Source organism: Martes martes (genome assembly GCF_963455335.1).
Source record: "Martes martes genome assembly, chromosome: 4".
Lineage (NCBI taxonomy): Eukaryota > Metazoa > Chordata > Mammalia > Carnivora > Mustelidae > Martes > Martes martes.
In genome coordinates this window covers 166,701,795-166,717,796 of record NC_137891.1, presented here as the reverse complement: position 1 = coordinate 166,717,796, position 16,002 = coordinate 166,701,795, and the positions used below count along the sequence as shown (strand labels likewise).

The 16,002-nt window shown below is 54.1% G+C and overlaps 1 protein-coding gene across 4 annotated transcripts in view; it reads right to left on the bottom strand.

Moving 5' to 3' along the window:
- Positions 1 to 2,796: 2,796 nt before the first annotated feature.
- PHC2 (polyhomeotic homolog 2) overlaps positions 2,797 to 16,002 on the bottom strand; it is a gene marked incomplete at its 5' end in the record, with an annotated part of 52,743 nt that continues 39,537 nt past the window's right edge. For all 4 annotated transcript variants that reach the window (XM_080801092.1, XM_080801091.1, XM_080801090.1 and 1 more), the window contains 6 exons: positions 2,797 to 4,229; positions 7,328 to 7,604; positions 8,532 to 8,673; positions 12,429 to 12,543; positions 13,364 to 13,493; positions 15,204 to 15,406. In XM_080801092.1, coding sequence (XP_080657218.1) covers positions 4,075 to 4,229; positions 7,328 to 7,604; positions 8,532 to 8,673; positions 12,429 to 12,543; positions 13,364 to 13,493; positions 15,204 to 15,406 — 1,022 coding nt within the window. In that variant the 3' untranslated portion in view covers positions 2,797 to 4,074. The remainder of the gene's footprint in view (positions 4,230 to 7,327; positions 7,605 to 8,531; positions 8,674 to 12,428; positions 12,544 to 13,363; positions 13,494 to 15,203; positions 15,407 to 16,002) is intronic.

The following is a 16,002-nucleotide window of genomic DNA, read 5'->3' as shown; positions in this document are numbered from 1 at the left end:
GTATTGACTTCTCTTACCCGCCCGAGGGTCCCTGTCTTGGAAGGTCAGTGTCTTGGAGCCCTGGGAAAGGTCTGTGGGTCGGGCTCTGATATTTACCATCCAGGGAAAATCCTGTTCTGCATGGAGCTTCAGCCAGATCTCAAGGGCACTGGTCGCCTGAGTATGACCTTGGAGAATTCACCATAAAATGGGATGCATACGCCAGTTGCCCAGGACAGTGTAAGAGCCGCACAAGATAGAGGATATGAAACTGTTCCGTAAGGTTTACGCTGGGCAGGGTTTTTTAAAAGTGCAGATCGTGAGCCCTCAGAAATCAGTTTTGCAGATCATGGATCGTGACCAAGATTTAAAAGGTATGACCAGGAAGAGAATTGAAAGGAAAATACCAGAATGTACATAAGGGTAGGTATTGTTTTGTGAAATTGTTGCTTTGAATACCTATACTTAAGTGCGTGTGTGAGAGTGGGAAACGTTTTTCCAAACCGTGGCTCATGATCGAAAAAGGTCTGCACAATTGTGTGTAAAGTGTAAGCAACAGGAGTTGTTAGGGTACAGAGTCGACCACCCCTCAATCAGACAGAGAACACTCTCGATAATGCAAGTCACACAGCGAGGTTTATTTCCAGCTAGCTGGGGTCCAAGTATCTGCCCGGTGCAGTGGGTTTCAACAAGGACCCCGAGCACTCAAAGCCAAGGGTTTATATAGCATTTTTTTTTTTAAACATCCAACTCACAGTAATTTTCCATCACTTCAGGGACCATACATACTTTTGGCTTGTGCCCCCCTGGTGGTTTAGCAAGATAAGCTCTCAACATCTGGTCCCCGTGCCACAACCGCCTAGATGTCCTGGTGGTTTAAGCTGATTAGCTGCAGCCGGGGTGTTGCAGGGTGGGGTACTTTCTTGGAACTAAAACAAGGAGGGGGTCCCTGGAACTAAAGCAGGGAGGGGATCCCTAGAACTAAAGTAAAGTAGGGGAAAGTTTAGCCCTTGGGCCTGAGATGGCTGCCCAAGCTAAGATGGCTGTACTTATGCTAACCCACTCTTGCAGAGTAACGCAGGTTTTCCTGCCCTCTGAAAGAAGTGTTCTTTCTGGAAACTTCCATAAGCAGAAAGGACGTAAAGTGAAGACGGTTTAATTTCATTATTAATTTATATGGAGAGTGCTTTCAGTGTTCCCAGACCCAGAAAGTAACCTGTCCTGGGCTTTTCTGCTACGTTAGGACGCACCCTGCTAACAGACACACGAACAAGGGGAGGGAGAGCGAGGATGCTCCCTGACAGCCCGCAGAGCCGTGCGGGCTGGGATGCCGAGCGCCCCGGGAAGGAGCACGGGCTTCCATCTGCGGCTCGCTGCCAAACAGACGCTGAACTAGGTATTTTCACTTTTTGCCTTTTTTTTTCCCCCCAGAACAGTAAAAACCTTGTTGGGATTTGTTTTGGTCCATGAAAACAGGGACTCGTGTAGGTCTTTTGTAAAAGTGAAGTGGCCTAACAACAAGCTTTTGCAAGTGGGGAGATCTGCCTGGATTTAAAGCATAGCCCTTCACACACAGAGAAGGAATGGCATCGGTATTTGCCTGTGTCAGTCCCCTCGACTGCACCACAGCCTCTTTTCCGAGGAGTTGGTGCCCTCCTCCCTCACCACACGTGTTAGAACAAACTCAGAAGAGGCCTGGCTTTGACTTTCCCCAGAAGAGAAAAGGGGGTTCCAGGGTGCAGAGACTTGCCCACACCCGCCGGGACCTCAGGGCGCCTGCCCAGCAGTACCCCACACCCTCCCACTTTCCCCGGGGCTCGGCCCCCAGGCCCTGGCCCAGCAACCCCTCCAGTCCCGGCTCTGCCCTCTGGGTCGTCACAATCACCCGCAGGCTTTTTCTCCTCCTCCTCCAGGTACTAGTTACAATTTAACTGGCTTTCCGGAGAGGTGTTATCAAATCCTAAAAGTGACTGCGCCTAATCTTCCTGGGCCCCGCCCTTGGCGACTGATTCAGAGGGCCCTCAAACCCACATTTTAAACTGGCAGAAACATGGCCTTAAGGAAAAACCCAGAGAAGGGAAGGCGCAGGAGGCCAGGTTGCCTCCCTCTTCCCTTCCCCAGGGGTATGAGCAGGAGTGTAAGGGGCCTTCACGCAGGGCAGAGGCTGCTTTGCTCACCATGTGGCCCGGTTCACAGTGGCACAGGGTGACACAAGCCACCGTTGGCCGTACCCATCTGGGCCACCCCACCCAACTTCTCGTCCCACCATCTGCAACCGTCCCCCCGCCCACCTCTGCCTTGGCATAGCCGCCTACGTCTGCAGTGCCCCTTCTTCTTTATTCAAGGCTTAGGCGTCACCTCAGTGAGGACAGTGACTCGAACAATGAGCTATCCCGGCATCCAAAAAGTGCTCAGCAAGTGCAGAGTGAACCAGAGCCATCCCCAGGGCGCTCATCCCGGACCGGGAGCTGCCGAGCAGCAACAACCGAGGGTGTGTGCTTGCCGATGGAAGAGTCTGGGCTCTGCCTTCTCTGCTGCAGACATCCCCGGCCCAGAGGCATTATGGCTCCCCTGCGGGAAGCGGGTGGGGCACAGGGGCTCAGAGCTGAGGGGCTCTAGAGGCTACCATTCCAAGGGACACCTGTGAAAATGAGGCCGTGTCTGCGTTTCTCGATGGGGTTGAGGGCACCCTCAGATGACCTGGTCCCTGCAAAGTGTGGAGGGCACGCTGTCCAGTTAAGGAGATCGTCCCTCCCCCAGCCCAGGGAACCATCCCTCTCCCGGATGAGGAGCCAGCGGAGAAAAGCAGAGAAGAAACAGATTTTACAGATTTATTTTTAAAAAACAAAAACAAAAGGTTAAAAAAGTCCTTCATTTCCAACCCTGCCTGGGGGTGTGAGTGGGGAATAGAACAAGCTGAGAACGGTGCCCCCCCCCTTCCTGGGGAGAGCCCTGCTCTTCCCCCAGGAGCCTCCGAGGACAGGGCAAGTCAGAGGCAGGCCCTCGCCCTTCCTGCCCTGCCTCCTCCGCAGGTAGCTCACACTGCTAGCAAGTTCAAGAGGCAAAGAAGTGTGGAAGAGGGAGGCCCAAGGCTGCCTTCTTCACGGGAACGTCACCCCAGCTCTTCTCTGCCCTCAGACGTTCTCTGGGCCCCCCCTCTGGGGCTCCCAGGGCGGTGGGCGGGTGGGCAGGGAGGCCAGGAGGCCCGGCCCGCAGCAGCTCCCATAATGCCATCTGCGACACAGCAGGCCAGGCGGGGGGACTTCACAGTGTGGGAAGGACTTCGGAGACAGCATGCCCACTCTGGAAAGGAAAACCTCCTCATCTTCGCCGCTTTCTGATCTCGCCTCTCTGCACGGAGGCTGCCCTTCTTTTCTATTCCCCATCCTGAGGCTGAGTGGAGTCCAGGACAAAGCACTAAGTGGCTGTTTGCTACAGAACACCTGGAGATGCCAGAGGGTGGCTCTGGGCCCATCTGCCAGTCCAGGCTCCTACACAGTCATCCAGTCACACACACAGCGTTAAGGCGTCTGTGCCAGCAGGCGTGGCCAAACCGGGCCCAGCTTCTCTCTCTCCACCTGTGGAGGGTGAAGGGGGAGAACCCCTGGCTGCTTCAGAAACGGGCTGAAGGGGGAGAAGCCGGCAACGGAAGAGTTAGCCAGGCCCGGAGCGAGAAGTGGGAGAAAGGCAGGCAAGGGCTTGCAAGGCCTCTATCCAGGCCTGACAGCTGCCCTTGAAAGTAACCCAACTCAGGTTGGGAGCCCTGACCATATACCCCCTGGAAAATGGGGGACAGAGAGAGGGGAAGAGAGCGGGGCTAGAGTATTGGGACTTTGGAGGAAGCCAGTGCTATCAATATTTACAAGCATAAAGCCCCATCTTCCATGCCACCTACCTCTCTGCCCCTCCCACAGAAAGAAAGGCCCCTGAGAGCCATTGAGGGGGTGCCAAGACCTCCTCACCAGCCACGCCCCATAGGGAGAGCCCTTCCCTCCGACTGGCCCCATTTCTGGGCCCCTCAGGAATGTCTGTCTGGCTCTGCTCAGTCGGGAGGAGGAGCCCCGGGCCAGAACCCTGGCTGCGCCTACGCCGGCCCTAGGAGTCCTTGAGCATGTTGATGCGGGCGTAGATCTTCAGGGCAGGCCCCAGCTTGATGTTCATAGCGCTCATCAGGTGGTCCTCCTTGAGCAGCAGCAGGGCCTGCCCGTCGATCTCCTGGGCACGGAACTCCTCTGCTATCTCCTGGCAGCCTGAGGGGGACACCAGCACAGACAGCGTCAGTCAGAGCTACTGGTGTTCACACTTGGCACTCGCGCGCGTGAGACGCAGGATCTCCTTGAACCCTCCTAACCACGCCCTGAGGAAGGCTGTCTCGTTTGATAGCTCGAGACAGGCTAAGTGTCTTACCCAAGTGATCCACGCCTCTTAGTCACTCATATCCTGGTCAGAGCCCCACTTAATGAACGGGCCCGACCTGGCAGAGCAACGAGGTGCTGTGGGAGTGACAGCTTGTGATTTCCGAGGCCCAGGTTGCAAAGGGCATGGCAGCTGCCACCTTGCTCTTCCGGGGAGTTTACTTTGGAGGAAGCCAGTGACTATGTCATAAGGACACTCAAGCAGCACTCAGAAGAGTCCCACATGGAGAGGAACGGAGGCTGCTCAGCACTCTGTGCCACCTGAATGGGGCACCCCAGATGGGGCACCCCGGAACTGGGTCCTCTGGCTCCAAACCTTCAGACAACCCCAATTCTGGCTGCCATCTTGACCAAGATCTCATGAGATCCCAAGCCAGCGCTGCGTAGCTAAGCAGCGTTCCTGACCCACAGAACCTGAGGTAAAGCCACGACACTCTAGGGTGACAAGTACAGATTCTGGTTTCTGGAAAAGGGGTGCTGCCGTGGCCTGGGGAGCGACAGTGGGCAGGAGCTGGAAGGACCCTGAGGAGAGTGTCAGTGACATGTCTGAGATACTCTGAGGGACTGGATAAAAGTCTGATGGCCTGTGAGGAGACTGGGTGAGGCTTCAGGGAAAGGAAACTATTTCTGGAAATTGGGAGAAATGGATCCTTGCTGGGAAACGGAGAAAACGTCACGACCCCGCTGTAGGTGTAACACAGCAAGTGTAATGTGCCTCACGGATGGCACAATCTAGCAGAGGACGTTTCTAGCAGAACAGGGAAGGTGCCGCCTGGCTTCTGACTGCTGCTCGCAGGAAGACGAGGACAGGTGACGTAAAGGCGAAACTGTTAGATGTCAAGGAGCCAGGATTTGCTCAACTGAAAATCCCTGGCCTCTCCAGATAGCAAATGATGTCAAAACTAAGAAGTCATTTCTGGGCAAAGATCAAATCCAGGACACAGATGAGAAAACACTGCCTAGAGAGGGAACCAAGGGGATGACAGATCTTGCACCAAGACCTTAGAAGCTCGTAGGTGCTGCCTCAGAGAACTCTAAGGATTTTATGGGTGTGCCTCACGGATCCTGGCCACCTGACAGTAGAGCTTCAAAGACATCAAGAGCCCTGTCCCTCAGCTTCAGAAGAAACCAACATAGAGAAGGGCTTCTCCTGGAGCAATTCAGGGTGTGGTTTTTGTCTAATGGAGTAAACCCCACAAGAAGCATTGGAAGCCCACGGCAATTTTAAGACAATTGTACTGTCATAAACACTGCTTGAACCGAAAGGGTCTGGGGTCACAGAAAGTGAAGAGCAGCAGGAACAGGCTGAGCAAACTGCTCCGCCCAAAGCTCAGGTTACTGTTCATGGGAAAAAGAGGAGGACTCAGAGGCTGGAAGCAAGAAGGAAAGATGATCACTCCCGGGCATGGAGAGCTGATCAGGGAAACACCAACACGTGCCCGACTAGATTTCAGAACGGGGACGATGGGTGACTCCTGTATCCTCCTGCACTGTTCTCCCCGTTTGGAAGAGCATGTCTACCACAGTGAGCCTATACCTAACCCACATCTTGGGTTTGTGGACGGAATGGGTAATGTCTCTAGTTCTCAGGTGCTCAGATCGAGAGGAACGGGTCTTGAGGAACTCATCCATGCCCGGATCAGAGTGCGCTGGTGAGATCCCAGGCTTTGAATTACTGCTGCAATGGGCTGAGATTTGTGGGGTCTAGGCACGGGGTGAGGGTGGTCTGCTCGAGGGAGGAACATGAATCATGGGAGCCAGTGCCTGGTGAACTATGGTAACCAGCTCCAAATAAACCCGGCTTCCCTTTCATGTCCCTATGGGCATGACCTGTGTGATACAGTGACACCATGTAGTTACTGTGTCTAGATCAAAAGGACCACAGTGACTTCCACCATGCTCTCCTGGATCGGCCCCCTGTGGGGACAAGTGCCGACCATGTCCTAAGAACATGAAACACAAGTGTCCTGAAGAGTCCTGCATGGGGAGGAAGGGAGGTCTCCCGTGGGCAGCCATGCCCTCCTTGAGAATCAGGGGCATGGGGCACCTTACAACAGGATCCTACAGCCCCAGGGAAGCCCTGGGCCACATCTTCATCAAAATCTCGTAAGAGACCCTGTGGCAGAAATGTCCAGCCAAGCCACTCCCACATTCCCGAACAACGGTTCACTGTGTGGTGATTAATTCTGGAACACGGCAAGACATGACTAACCCCCTGAAGTGAGGGGCAGAGCCAGGATGTGAGCCCAGTCGTGTGAGACAGAGTTCTCGACCTCTACTCCCACTCTGGTCTCTGAGTAACAGTTGTGCGGCTGCCGTCCACACCCAAGGTGGCCAGCAGCGGGGTGCCACCGGCAGAAACAAGAGCCGAGAAGCTCTGGGACCCCCTGAAAGCACCTGTGAATGGTTGGAGGTAGATCTTTCAAGGTTCGCTTCTAAATTCTAGGCCTCAGAACCATGTGCGCCCCCTGGCAGGGTCTGTGCGGTTCCCTCCATCGCGTCCTTCCACATCGGTGAGCCTCCGCTCCAGCCTCTCCCGGGGGTTATGTCTCCAACTGGCCGAGCCCTGCCTGCCTTACCTTTCCCAACTCTGACGTCCTCCTTGACCACTTCCCTACACTCCCACCAGACTCCTCTCGCACCCTGTCCCGGGAGAGCACCAGGCCGGGCACAAGGTCACCGCTGCAGCTCACGCAGACCCCTGCCATGCCAGGAACCGCCACGCATCACGGCCATGGGTACTTTTTACAGCTGCGTCCTGTAGCAGTACATATGCTCTTCCAGGCAGGGATCTCACTGAGTCATGTCTGCACAGCTGTTCCCAAACCCGAGTCACTAACTGAGTCATTTCCTGGTGGTGGCAGGGTGGGCTCTACCTCTGTCCCGGGCAGAGGTTGCTCTCCTAGTCTGGCACGGGACCCCCGGGGCCTTACCTGGCAGGGAGCGGATGAATTCGTAGACGTCTTCCACATTCCACTTGGTGGGCTCGCTTGGCAGGAAGTGGTGTCCCATGCCCACCAGGTCCCGCATGTGCATGTCTGGGAGCTCCAGGTCCCGCTGACCTTGTCGCCGGCGGGAAGTGGATGAGCTGGCTGAGATGGGCGACAAGGGCTCCTCGTAGCTTGAGTTATCCGAACATCGGCTGGAGTCTTCCTGGCTGTGCGTCAGCTGCAGTGCAGCTGTGACTGAGAGGGGCACGGTGCCCGTTGGCTGCGAGCAGAGAGAAACCGCTGGCTTCAGGAGGAGGAATAAACCCACCAGGTCTCCAGCAGGATGACAGGCGAAGGCAGGTAGTCTCCCCCTCCTACCAGGTCTATGACCACCTATCTCTGAATGCTCAGATCAAAACTCGTCCTCTGGCCTGTCCCCTCTGGCATGATGCAGAGCGAGCCCCTCCCGGCACCCACGCAAGCCCTGCACCATTCTGATCTATCTGCGCCTACTGTTTCTCCTAGATGTGGGGTTTTACACCAGGACTCTGGAGGTTTCAGGTTTAGGTGCTATGAAATAGCACGTAGAATTTCTGTGCACGTACGTGCTGGGTCTCAGCCTTGGTCAGATTCTTAAAGAGCTTTAAGACCCAAGTGATGACAAGCAGCCAAAGCCATCAGGCTCTGACACGTCCCACGAGACTGTGGGTTCCCGCCGTGCAACTTAGAGCCGGGCTACAGCATCTGTAAGGACCGCCCATGTTCCCTGGAGAGGCTGCAAGAATTCAGTGCTCAGGATTCGAGGAGGCAGCGGGGAGCAGGGAGTGAAGGGGGTGGGCTGCCTCCTCACCTGGCCCTCTGTGTAAGACCCAAGGAAATGGGGACAGTCTGTCTCTTCATGGGACTGGGCGGCAGAGGTCCCATTTCCACGGCCCCAGAAGGATGGAGGCAAACTGGAAAGGGAGGGGTGAGGAAGGGGCAAGGTCACTGATGAAGGCAATCACCTCACAGGCATCCGTGGGTCTAAATGCAGGGGCCTATTGTGAGGCCTGGGAAGGGCTGGACCTGGAGGCTTGTGAGAAATGAGAACAGGACGGAGCAGACTTAAGTCAGCCACGGAAAAGGAATGTGGGTATCCCGGGTCTGTTAGGGAGGGAAGCTGGTGGGGACTTGCGACAATGGAGCTTTGGCCCTGCCAGCCTCTCACCTGCTTCTTGGTGTCCTTTGTAAGTGTTGGCAGGCTGGCTTTGCTGGCCCGACGGCGGTTGTGGGTAGTGGCTCCTGCCTTCTGCAGCTTGCTCCGGTCCGAGTGGAAAAGTCCCACTCGCTTGGTGCACCCCACGTTGTACCTGCCAGAATCAGGGAGACGGAAGAATCAGCACTGTCATGGGGCATGCAGGCCCCCGGCAGCATGAGGGCAGCCAGGCTCTCCAGCAACAGCGGAGTCCATCCGCATGCTCTGCTCCCAGGCCCATCACTTACTACTAGCTGGGTGACTTTGGGCAAGCCACTGGACCTCTGAGCCTCAGTTTCCTCATCTGGAGCTGGGGATGACACGGCTCACTTTCCAAACCTGGTCTAACAAGTGTATGAGCTAATGTGTGTAGAGTGCTGGACACAAGGACTTGGGAGCACAGTAAGAACTCACGGCTGACATGTTCTACACTAAACATGACCTGTGCCAGGAAACGACTGTCCAGCTGGCAAGGACAGGTGCACCTCAGAGACACTGCGGGTTTTGTTCCAGGTCAAAGCCAGTCAGATGACTCTGTTTCCCGATTCACATAAAAGTAATGTTTATATGACAATGCAGCTCCTTAAGACAACAGTGGGGGCACCTGGTGGCTCAGTCGGTTAGGCTCTGACTCTCGATTTCCGCTCAGGTCACGATCTCAGGGTCATGGGATTGAGCTCTATAGCAAGTTCCACGCTCAGTGGGGAGTCTGCTTCTCTCCCTCCCCTTTTGCCTCTCCCCTGCTTGTGTGCACACCCACGTGTGCTCTCTCTCAATAAATAAATCTTTTTTAAAAATTGTAAGAAAAAAAGACAATGAATTTTGCTGCTCGATGGGCTCTTCTTTTAATGAAGAATTTCTCTGAAGCCTGTGATGCCATTTGATAGCACTGTGCCCCTGGAGTCAATTCTCTCAAGCTCTGCTTCATCAGCTCGGTTCATTTGATCCTCTAAATCCTTTGTTGTCATTTCAACAGTCTTCACAGCGTCTTCACCAGGAGGAGACGCCTCCTTAAGAAACCACATGTCCGGGTGCCTGGGTGGCTCAGTGGGTTGGGCCGCTGCTTTCGGCTCAGGTCATGGTCTCAGGGTCCTGGGGTTGGGTCCCGCGTCAGGCTCTCTGCTCAGTGGGGAGCCTGCTTCCCTCTCTCTCTCTCTCTCTGCCTACTTGTGATCTCTGTCTGTCAAATAAATAAAATCTTAAAAGAAAGAAAGAAAGAAAGAAAGAAAGAAAGAAAGAAAGAAAGAAAGAAAGAAAACACACAACTTGCTCATTCCTAAGAAGAAACTGCCCATCCATTCCGGTTTTATCAAGAGACTGCAGCCATTCAACCACACCTTCAGGCTCCACTTCTAATTCCCCCTCTCTGGCTGTTTCCACCTCATCTGCAGCTACTCCCTGCCCCGCCCCCGCCAAAGTCTTAAACCCCCCTCACAGTCATCAACTTCTTCCAAACTCTTACTAATGCTGGCATTTTGAGCATTCTCCCTGAATCCTGAATGTTCCTAATGGCATCTAGAATGGTGAGGCCTTTCTAGAAAGTTTTTAACGGACTCAGAACCATGTGCTCCCCTGGCAGGGTCTGTGCGGTTCCCTCCATCGCATCCTTCCACATCAGTCTGCCCAGATCCACCAGTGGAATCTCTATCTATGGCAACTAGAACGTTACAAAACGCATTTTTTGAAAAAGACTCGAAAGTCAAAACTACTCCTTGATCCATGGGCTGCACAATGGATGACGTGTTAGCAGCACGAACACAGCATGACTGTCATTGTGTGTCTCCACCAGAGCTCGTGGGCGGCCAGGTGCACTGTCAATGAGCAGTAAAATTCTGAAAGCAAGCTTTTTTTCCTGAGCAGTAGGTCTCAACACTGGACATAAAATATTTACTAAACCATGTTATAATGGCTGTGCGGTCACCCAGGCTTCGTTGTTCCGCTGTCAGAACACAGGCAGAGCAGACTTTGCACAATTCTTAAGGGCCCTAGGATTTTCAGAACAGTAGATGAGCACTGGCTTCAACCTGAGTCACCAGCTGCGCCAGCCCCTAAAGAGAGCGTCAGTCTGTACTCCGAAGCCAGGTACTGACTTCTCCTCTCTGGCTATGAAAGTCCTGGATGGCATCTTCTTTCTAGAAGGCTGTTTCATCTGCACTAAAAATCTGTTGCTCAGCGTAGCCACCTTCGTCAGTGATCTCAGCCGGATATTCTGGAGGGCTTCCTGCGGCCTCTCCATCAGCCCCTGCTGCTTCCCCTTCCGCTTTCACGCTACGGACATGGCTTCTTTCCTTAAACCTCATGAATCCACCACTGCTGGCTTCACTCTTCTTCCAGCAGTTTCCTCACCTCTCTCTGCATTCACAGAACCGAAGAGAGTTAGGTCTTGCTCTGGACTGGGCTTTGGCTTAAGGGAATGTCGTGGCCGGCTGGATCGCCGATCCAGACCAAACTCCCTCCATATCAACAATGAGGCTGTTTTTGCTTTCTTACCACTGCTGTGTTTGCTGGAGTAGCAGTTTTTATTTCCTTCAAGAACTTTTCCTTTGCAGTCACAACTTGGCTATTTGGTGTAAGAGGCCTCGCTTTCAGGCTGTCTCGGCTTTCAATGACTGCTCCTCACGAAGCCTCGTCATTTCTAGCTTTTGATTTAAAGTGAAAGGTGTACCACACTTTCACTTGCAACACTCAGAGGTCACCGTAGGGTTATTAATGGGCTGAATTTCAATCCTGTTGTGTCTCCAGGAACCGGGAAGCCAGAGGAGAGGGAGAGAGATGGGGGAAGAGTCCGTTGGTGGAGCCGTCAGGACACAAATGACATTTACTGATTAAATTCACTATTTTACGTGGGTATAGTTCATGGCACCCAAAATAATTACTATAGCAACATCAAAGACCACTGATCACAGATCACAAAATATACAATAATGAAAAAGTCTGAAATGTTACGAGAGAATTACCAAAATGTGACACAGAGACACAAAATGAGCCATTGCCTTTGAAGAATGGGGGCCAACAGACTCGCCTGACACCTTTGATCTGTAAAAACAGCGCCATCTGCGAAGCCCAGTAACATGAGGGCCGCCCGGAGCTCGGCAAAGCTTCAGAGGCACCGATGCCCTCCAGCACAGGGCTGAGAGGGGCTCGATTCTGACCGAGGCAGAGCACCTCTGTGTGGGGCTCGAGAGGCTGATATTCTCCTGAGGGCTCAGGGCTTCGGCATCCATGCCTCTTCACCTTGGTACGAAGAGCACTCGGGGCTTTACAGTCCCATGAGTCTAACTCCCCAACCCTATGACGCTGGGCACAGTTACCCACCCTTTGTGCCTCAGTTTCCCAGTGGGTGTGAAGGGGCTGGCGGTAATCCCTGCCTCGAGGTTACTCTGAAGACTAGAGAACACTAGGCACACCCTCTCCCTGGTGCATAGCCTGGCATGCGGCAGGCACTGAGGACCCGATGCTGTGCCTGACCTGGGCCTCTGGCCTACGCTGGGTGAAAGCTCACACATGGGACATCTGTACCTAGAGCAGGGGCTCTGGACGAAGCTTCTGGTGGAGGGCTTCCCTCAAGGGGCAGTAACTGACGAGGGCAAGACCAGAGCTACGGGTTCAGTGGGTGGGACCCAGGAGGGACAGCCACACTAAAGCCTGCTTCCTTTCCTGGGACCCAGGGCTGCTCCCTTGAGTTCTGGGTGCCAGGACTAGGTGGATTAGGGATGCAGTACGGCTCCCAGGCAGGTGGAGGGGACCGGAATGCCGCTAAGCTACACCTGGGCGCTCCCGGGACAGACTGTCACCGAAGGGGGTAGGACCCGAGGTACAATCCTGATGAGAGGGATGGGCTGGCAGAGCCGTGGGGCTGAGGCCACTCACCTCTTGGCACACGCCATGGAGCAGAAGCGCTTGGAACGCTTGAACTTGTAGGCAAAGTCCACCCGGCCACAGAGCTCACACTTGAGCTTGAGGGGAGTACCCTCCTCTTTGGATTCTGGAAAGTATGGAAATTGGAGGAGGTATAAAGCGAAGAAATTTCCATGAGACCCTGGACAGCCCCCCATGAGGCCTGCCTTCTCTGCTTATGTCCCCATAGCTGTGACCCCCAGTGGCGGACGAGCTTGGAAAATGCCCACCCGCTTTCGCCACTGGTTTGGGAAGGGCCATTTCCCCCGCCCTGGAAAGTACCCAGGGGTGCCTGCTGGACACCTGACAGGATTTTTTTCCCCAAGTGCTAAGAGCCCGAGGCAAACGCAGGTGGTAAAGAATCAGCATCCCTCTTTATGACCCTGGAAGGCTCACAGGGAACACTCCGGGCGCGCCCACATCTGGTTTGGAATACCTTGATCTGTCTAGTGGGCTGAGGACCTGGATCCCAGAACCCAGGAGTTCTGTACCTTCCGCAGCGACCACCCGGTCAGTGGCTCAGGCTGCAAGGGCCGTCCTGGCCTGGTCACTGTGCTGCCCGAGAGCTGGGCCCTCAGGCAGCGAGAGGACCACACCCTTGCCTGCGCCACTCCCACCTCTTACTAATGACTCCCACAGAAACTGACTCTTGGGATCCCGTGGCTGGCTGGTGTGGGGCTGGAGGAGAGGCCGGGGACAAACAGCTCCCCAAGGGCAGCGACCGTCCCCCTTCCCTGTTTCCTAGGGACAGCGGCTGAGATGGGACCCGGAGAAATGTTTAGCAGATGGACACGTTCCTCCATGGACACCGAGAGAAGGGTGTGCAGCCAGCCCGCATGGCCCTGGCTCCTCCCTGGTCAGGTGCGGCCATGCAGGAGGCCTTGGCGCTTGGGCTGGGGGATGCCTACCCTGCAGATAGGGCTCCTCCATCTCAGAGTCAGTGGTGGTGGTATGATCCTGCTGGGGAAGTTTCTCAGGCAAGAACCCCTGTGCATACTTCTTCTTGAGATTCCCCACCAGCAGGGACGAGCGTCCCACCTAGAGGACAAGGTGACACGAAGGCCGTGAGGGTTAGGTGGGGGATGCTTCCTTGCTCTCCAGCCTCATCAAAATCATACATACAACGCAGCGAGGCACAGATGCCAGCCTCTACATTGTCATCCCAAGTGTGTCTTGCTCAAGGCCCTATCTTGCCGTGTAGCTCATGAGGCAAGATGCCGATTGTCACCGAAGTGCAGCAATGGCTTCAACCCAGGACCACTGGGTGGCTTAGGAAGTTAGGAAAATAGCTACTCTTCCAAGTGACTAAGGGGCAGAGATGGAGGCCGCAATCAGGTCTCCCACTGGACCAGAAGGACAGCCGGGGCCTGGGGCTCGAGCGCCACCAGCAGGAATACAGCCGAGGCCCCACGGGAGGCAGGAGACTCAGCAACCATATGTGATTTCCTATTGTCCTCCACCGTATCGCTGCTCTACCCAAGCCAGAGGGGCAGCCAGCCGTGAAGGAGCGCAGGAAAATGGACTCCAGGCCACAGAGCAAATGCCCTCAGTGGTTGCCAGGGCCCTAGACTGGCTTATTCACTCTTCTGTTCCTTCCTTTGCTGCCTCTGCTCAGGCGGCCAGTGGCTAGTTCTCTAGGGTGATGCAGGGGCGGTTACTCATTCCGCAGCCACCCTGCGGCAGGGGGTGGTTTCTGGTGTTGCTCTAGGAGGCCACGAGGAAGACCCTGTCTGAGGAGGGAAGGGATGCGGCCTGGCGGGAGCTACGTCTAGCTTAGGGGCTCCGGAGAGGATTCCTCTGCCATGGGCCCTGAACCACCTTCAGAAGGCAAGTGAATAAGAACCTATTTGTGTCCTGGCATTCTGGAAAGCAGTTCACCTGGCTCGGCTCATCAAACTTAGAGTCTGCCACTGACTAGTCACACCGCTCACGGACCCAAAGAGTGAGCAAAAGGCAGATGGCGTCCCATGGAGATGGTTTCTCTCACAGATGATTTCATCACGTAGAGGCCAGTGTGCCCCTGGCTTTGGGCTCCTTCCAGCCACAGAGCAGTGCCCCCTGTCCTCACCAACTCACACTGCACGGGATCAGCTTGGGGTGCTTTGTTCTAACAAGCTATTTTCTTGATTCTTTTATATTTCTCTTTGGTCTTGCGCTTTCCCTGGACACATCAGATTGTGCCCTTTCTAAAGAGCGCCTCACCCTCATTCACTCTTTTCAAGGCTCTGATCCCAAAAAAGCAGCTCAAGCTACAACCTTGTTCTCTTGTCTTCATTTCAGACACATCTTGAAAACTCTACTCTACACACTTTCCTTTTGTTCTCTAACTGGTTAAAGTTTTGCCACTCAGAGGTTCTGGCATTCAAAACTGAACAAGGTCTCATTTCCCAAAACCCATCGTCTTGCCCCAAACACCCAATGTGAGCTCTCTTCTAACTAAGGCGGGGGGGGGGGTGGTCACACAATACAGGGACACAGCTGAGTCTGTGTGTGGACCCTTCTAACCAAGGGGCCTTGCCAATTACTCCTACTGATCACTGGTCCTTTCTGGACAACAGGAAGACATTCGATCCTAGAAAGAAAATGGCTCTGACATTCTTTTGGGAGGAAAATTAGCAAGGAAAGAGCAAACTTTACATTTTTTGGAAATTTTACATGGAAATGTAAAAATATTCTAATACACATCCAAAATATACTTCAAAAAAAAAGAAAGAAAGAAAAAAAGAGGGGAAAAGAAGTAGTCCGTACCGGGAAAGGCTCCGCCCCCTCCTGGATCACAAACCCTTCGATAACATGCGTCAGGATTTGGGGTTTCACAATGGCCTGTGGTGGTTTATTCTCACCATTCTGGGGGGCAGTGCCGGTGATGCTGGAGGCAGAATTTCCGTTCCCTGAGGTCATGCCGGGGCTGCTGAGGTCGGTCAGTGCATGAACAATGCCCTGCCCTGTCTCTGCACAAGGGAGAGTAGGAAAACACAAGCAGGGGAGGTCAGAACGGGGGCGGGACCAGCAGCAGAAAGGGGGCGGGGACTCAGCACGTGCCTGGCTTTTTCCGTGGAGCCAAGCGACAATGCAAACCAGGCAGTCCCCTCCCTCAATGACCTATTTAAAAGTGGTGGGGTGGACTGACACGCCAGCAAGGGTGACTACAATCAGCTCTGCAGCGAGGCAGCCCATCAGCTAGCAGTATTTCTTAATTTCCCAACTGTGCTAAGAACAGTACGACCAAGTTGACAGACAAGAATTCTCTTTGGGGAGTTAAGACCTTGGTCGATACTGATCTGGACAAATAAGGTCACCTTCAGTTCAAGGGAGAAAACGTATTTAATGTGGTATTACAACCAGGACGAAAAGGGGCACTAGATATAGGGGCTTGGGGAGTGCCAGGGTTTTGAGGGGGGAGATGTTACACCATCTATGAAGGTCCATGGAGAAGGCTTTGATTTTAAGCATCCTGTGAAATGTCAAAGTACTGAAACCCAGAGATGAATCCAAAGGGAACAAGAGGGCTGGGCCCCAAGTGAATACAGTGCTTTCAGGAGGCTGT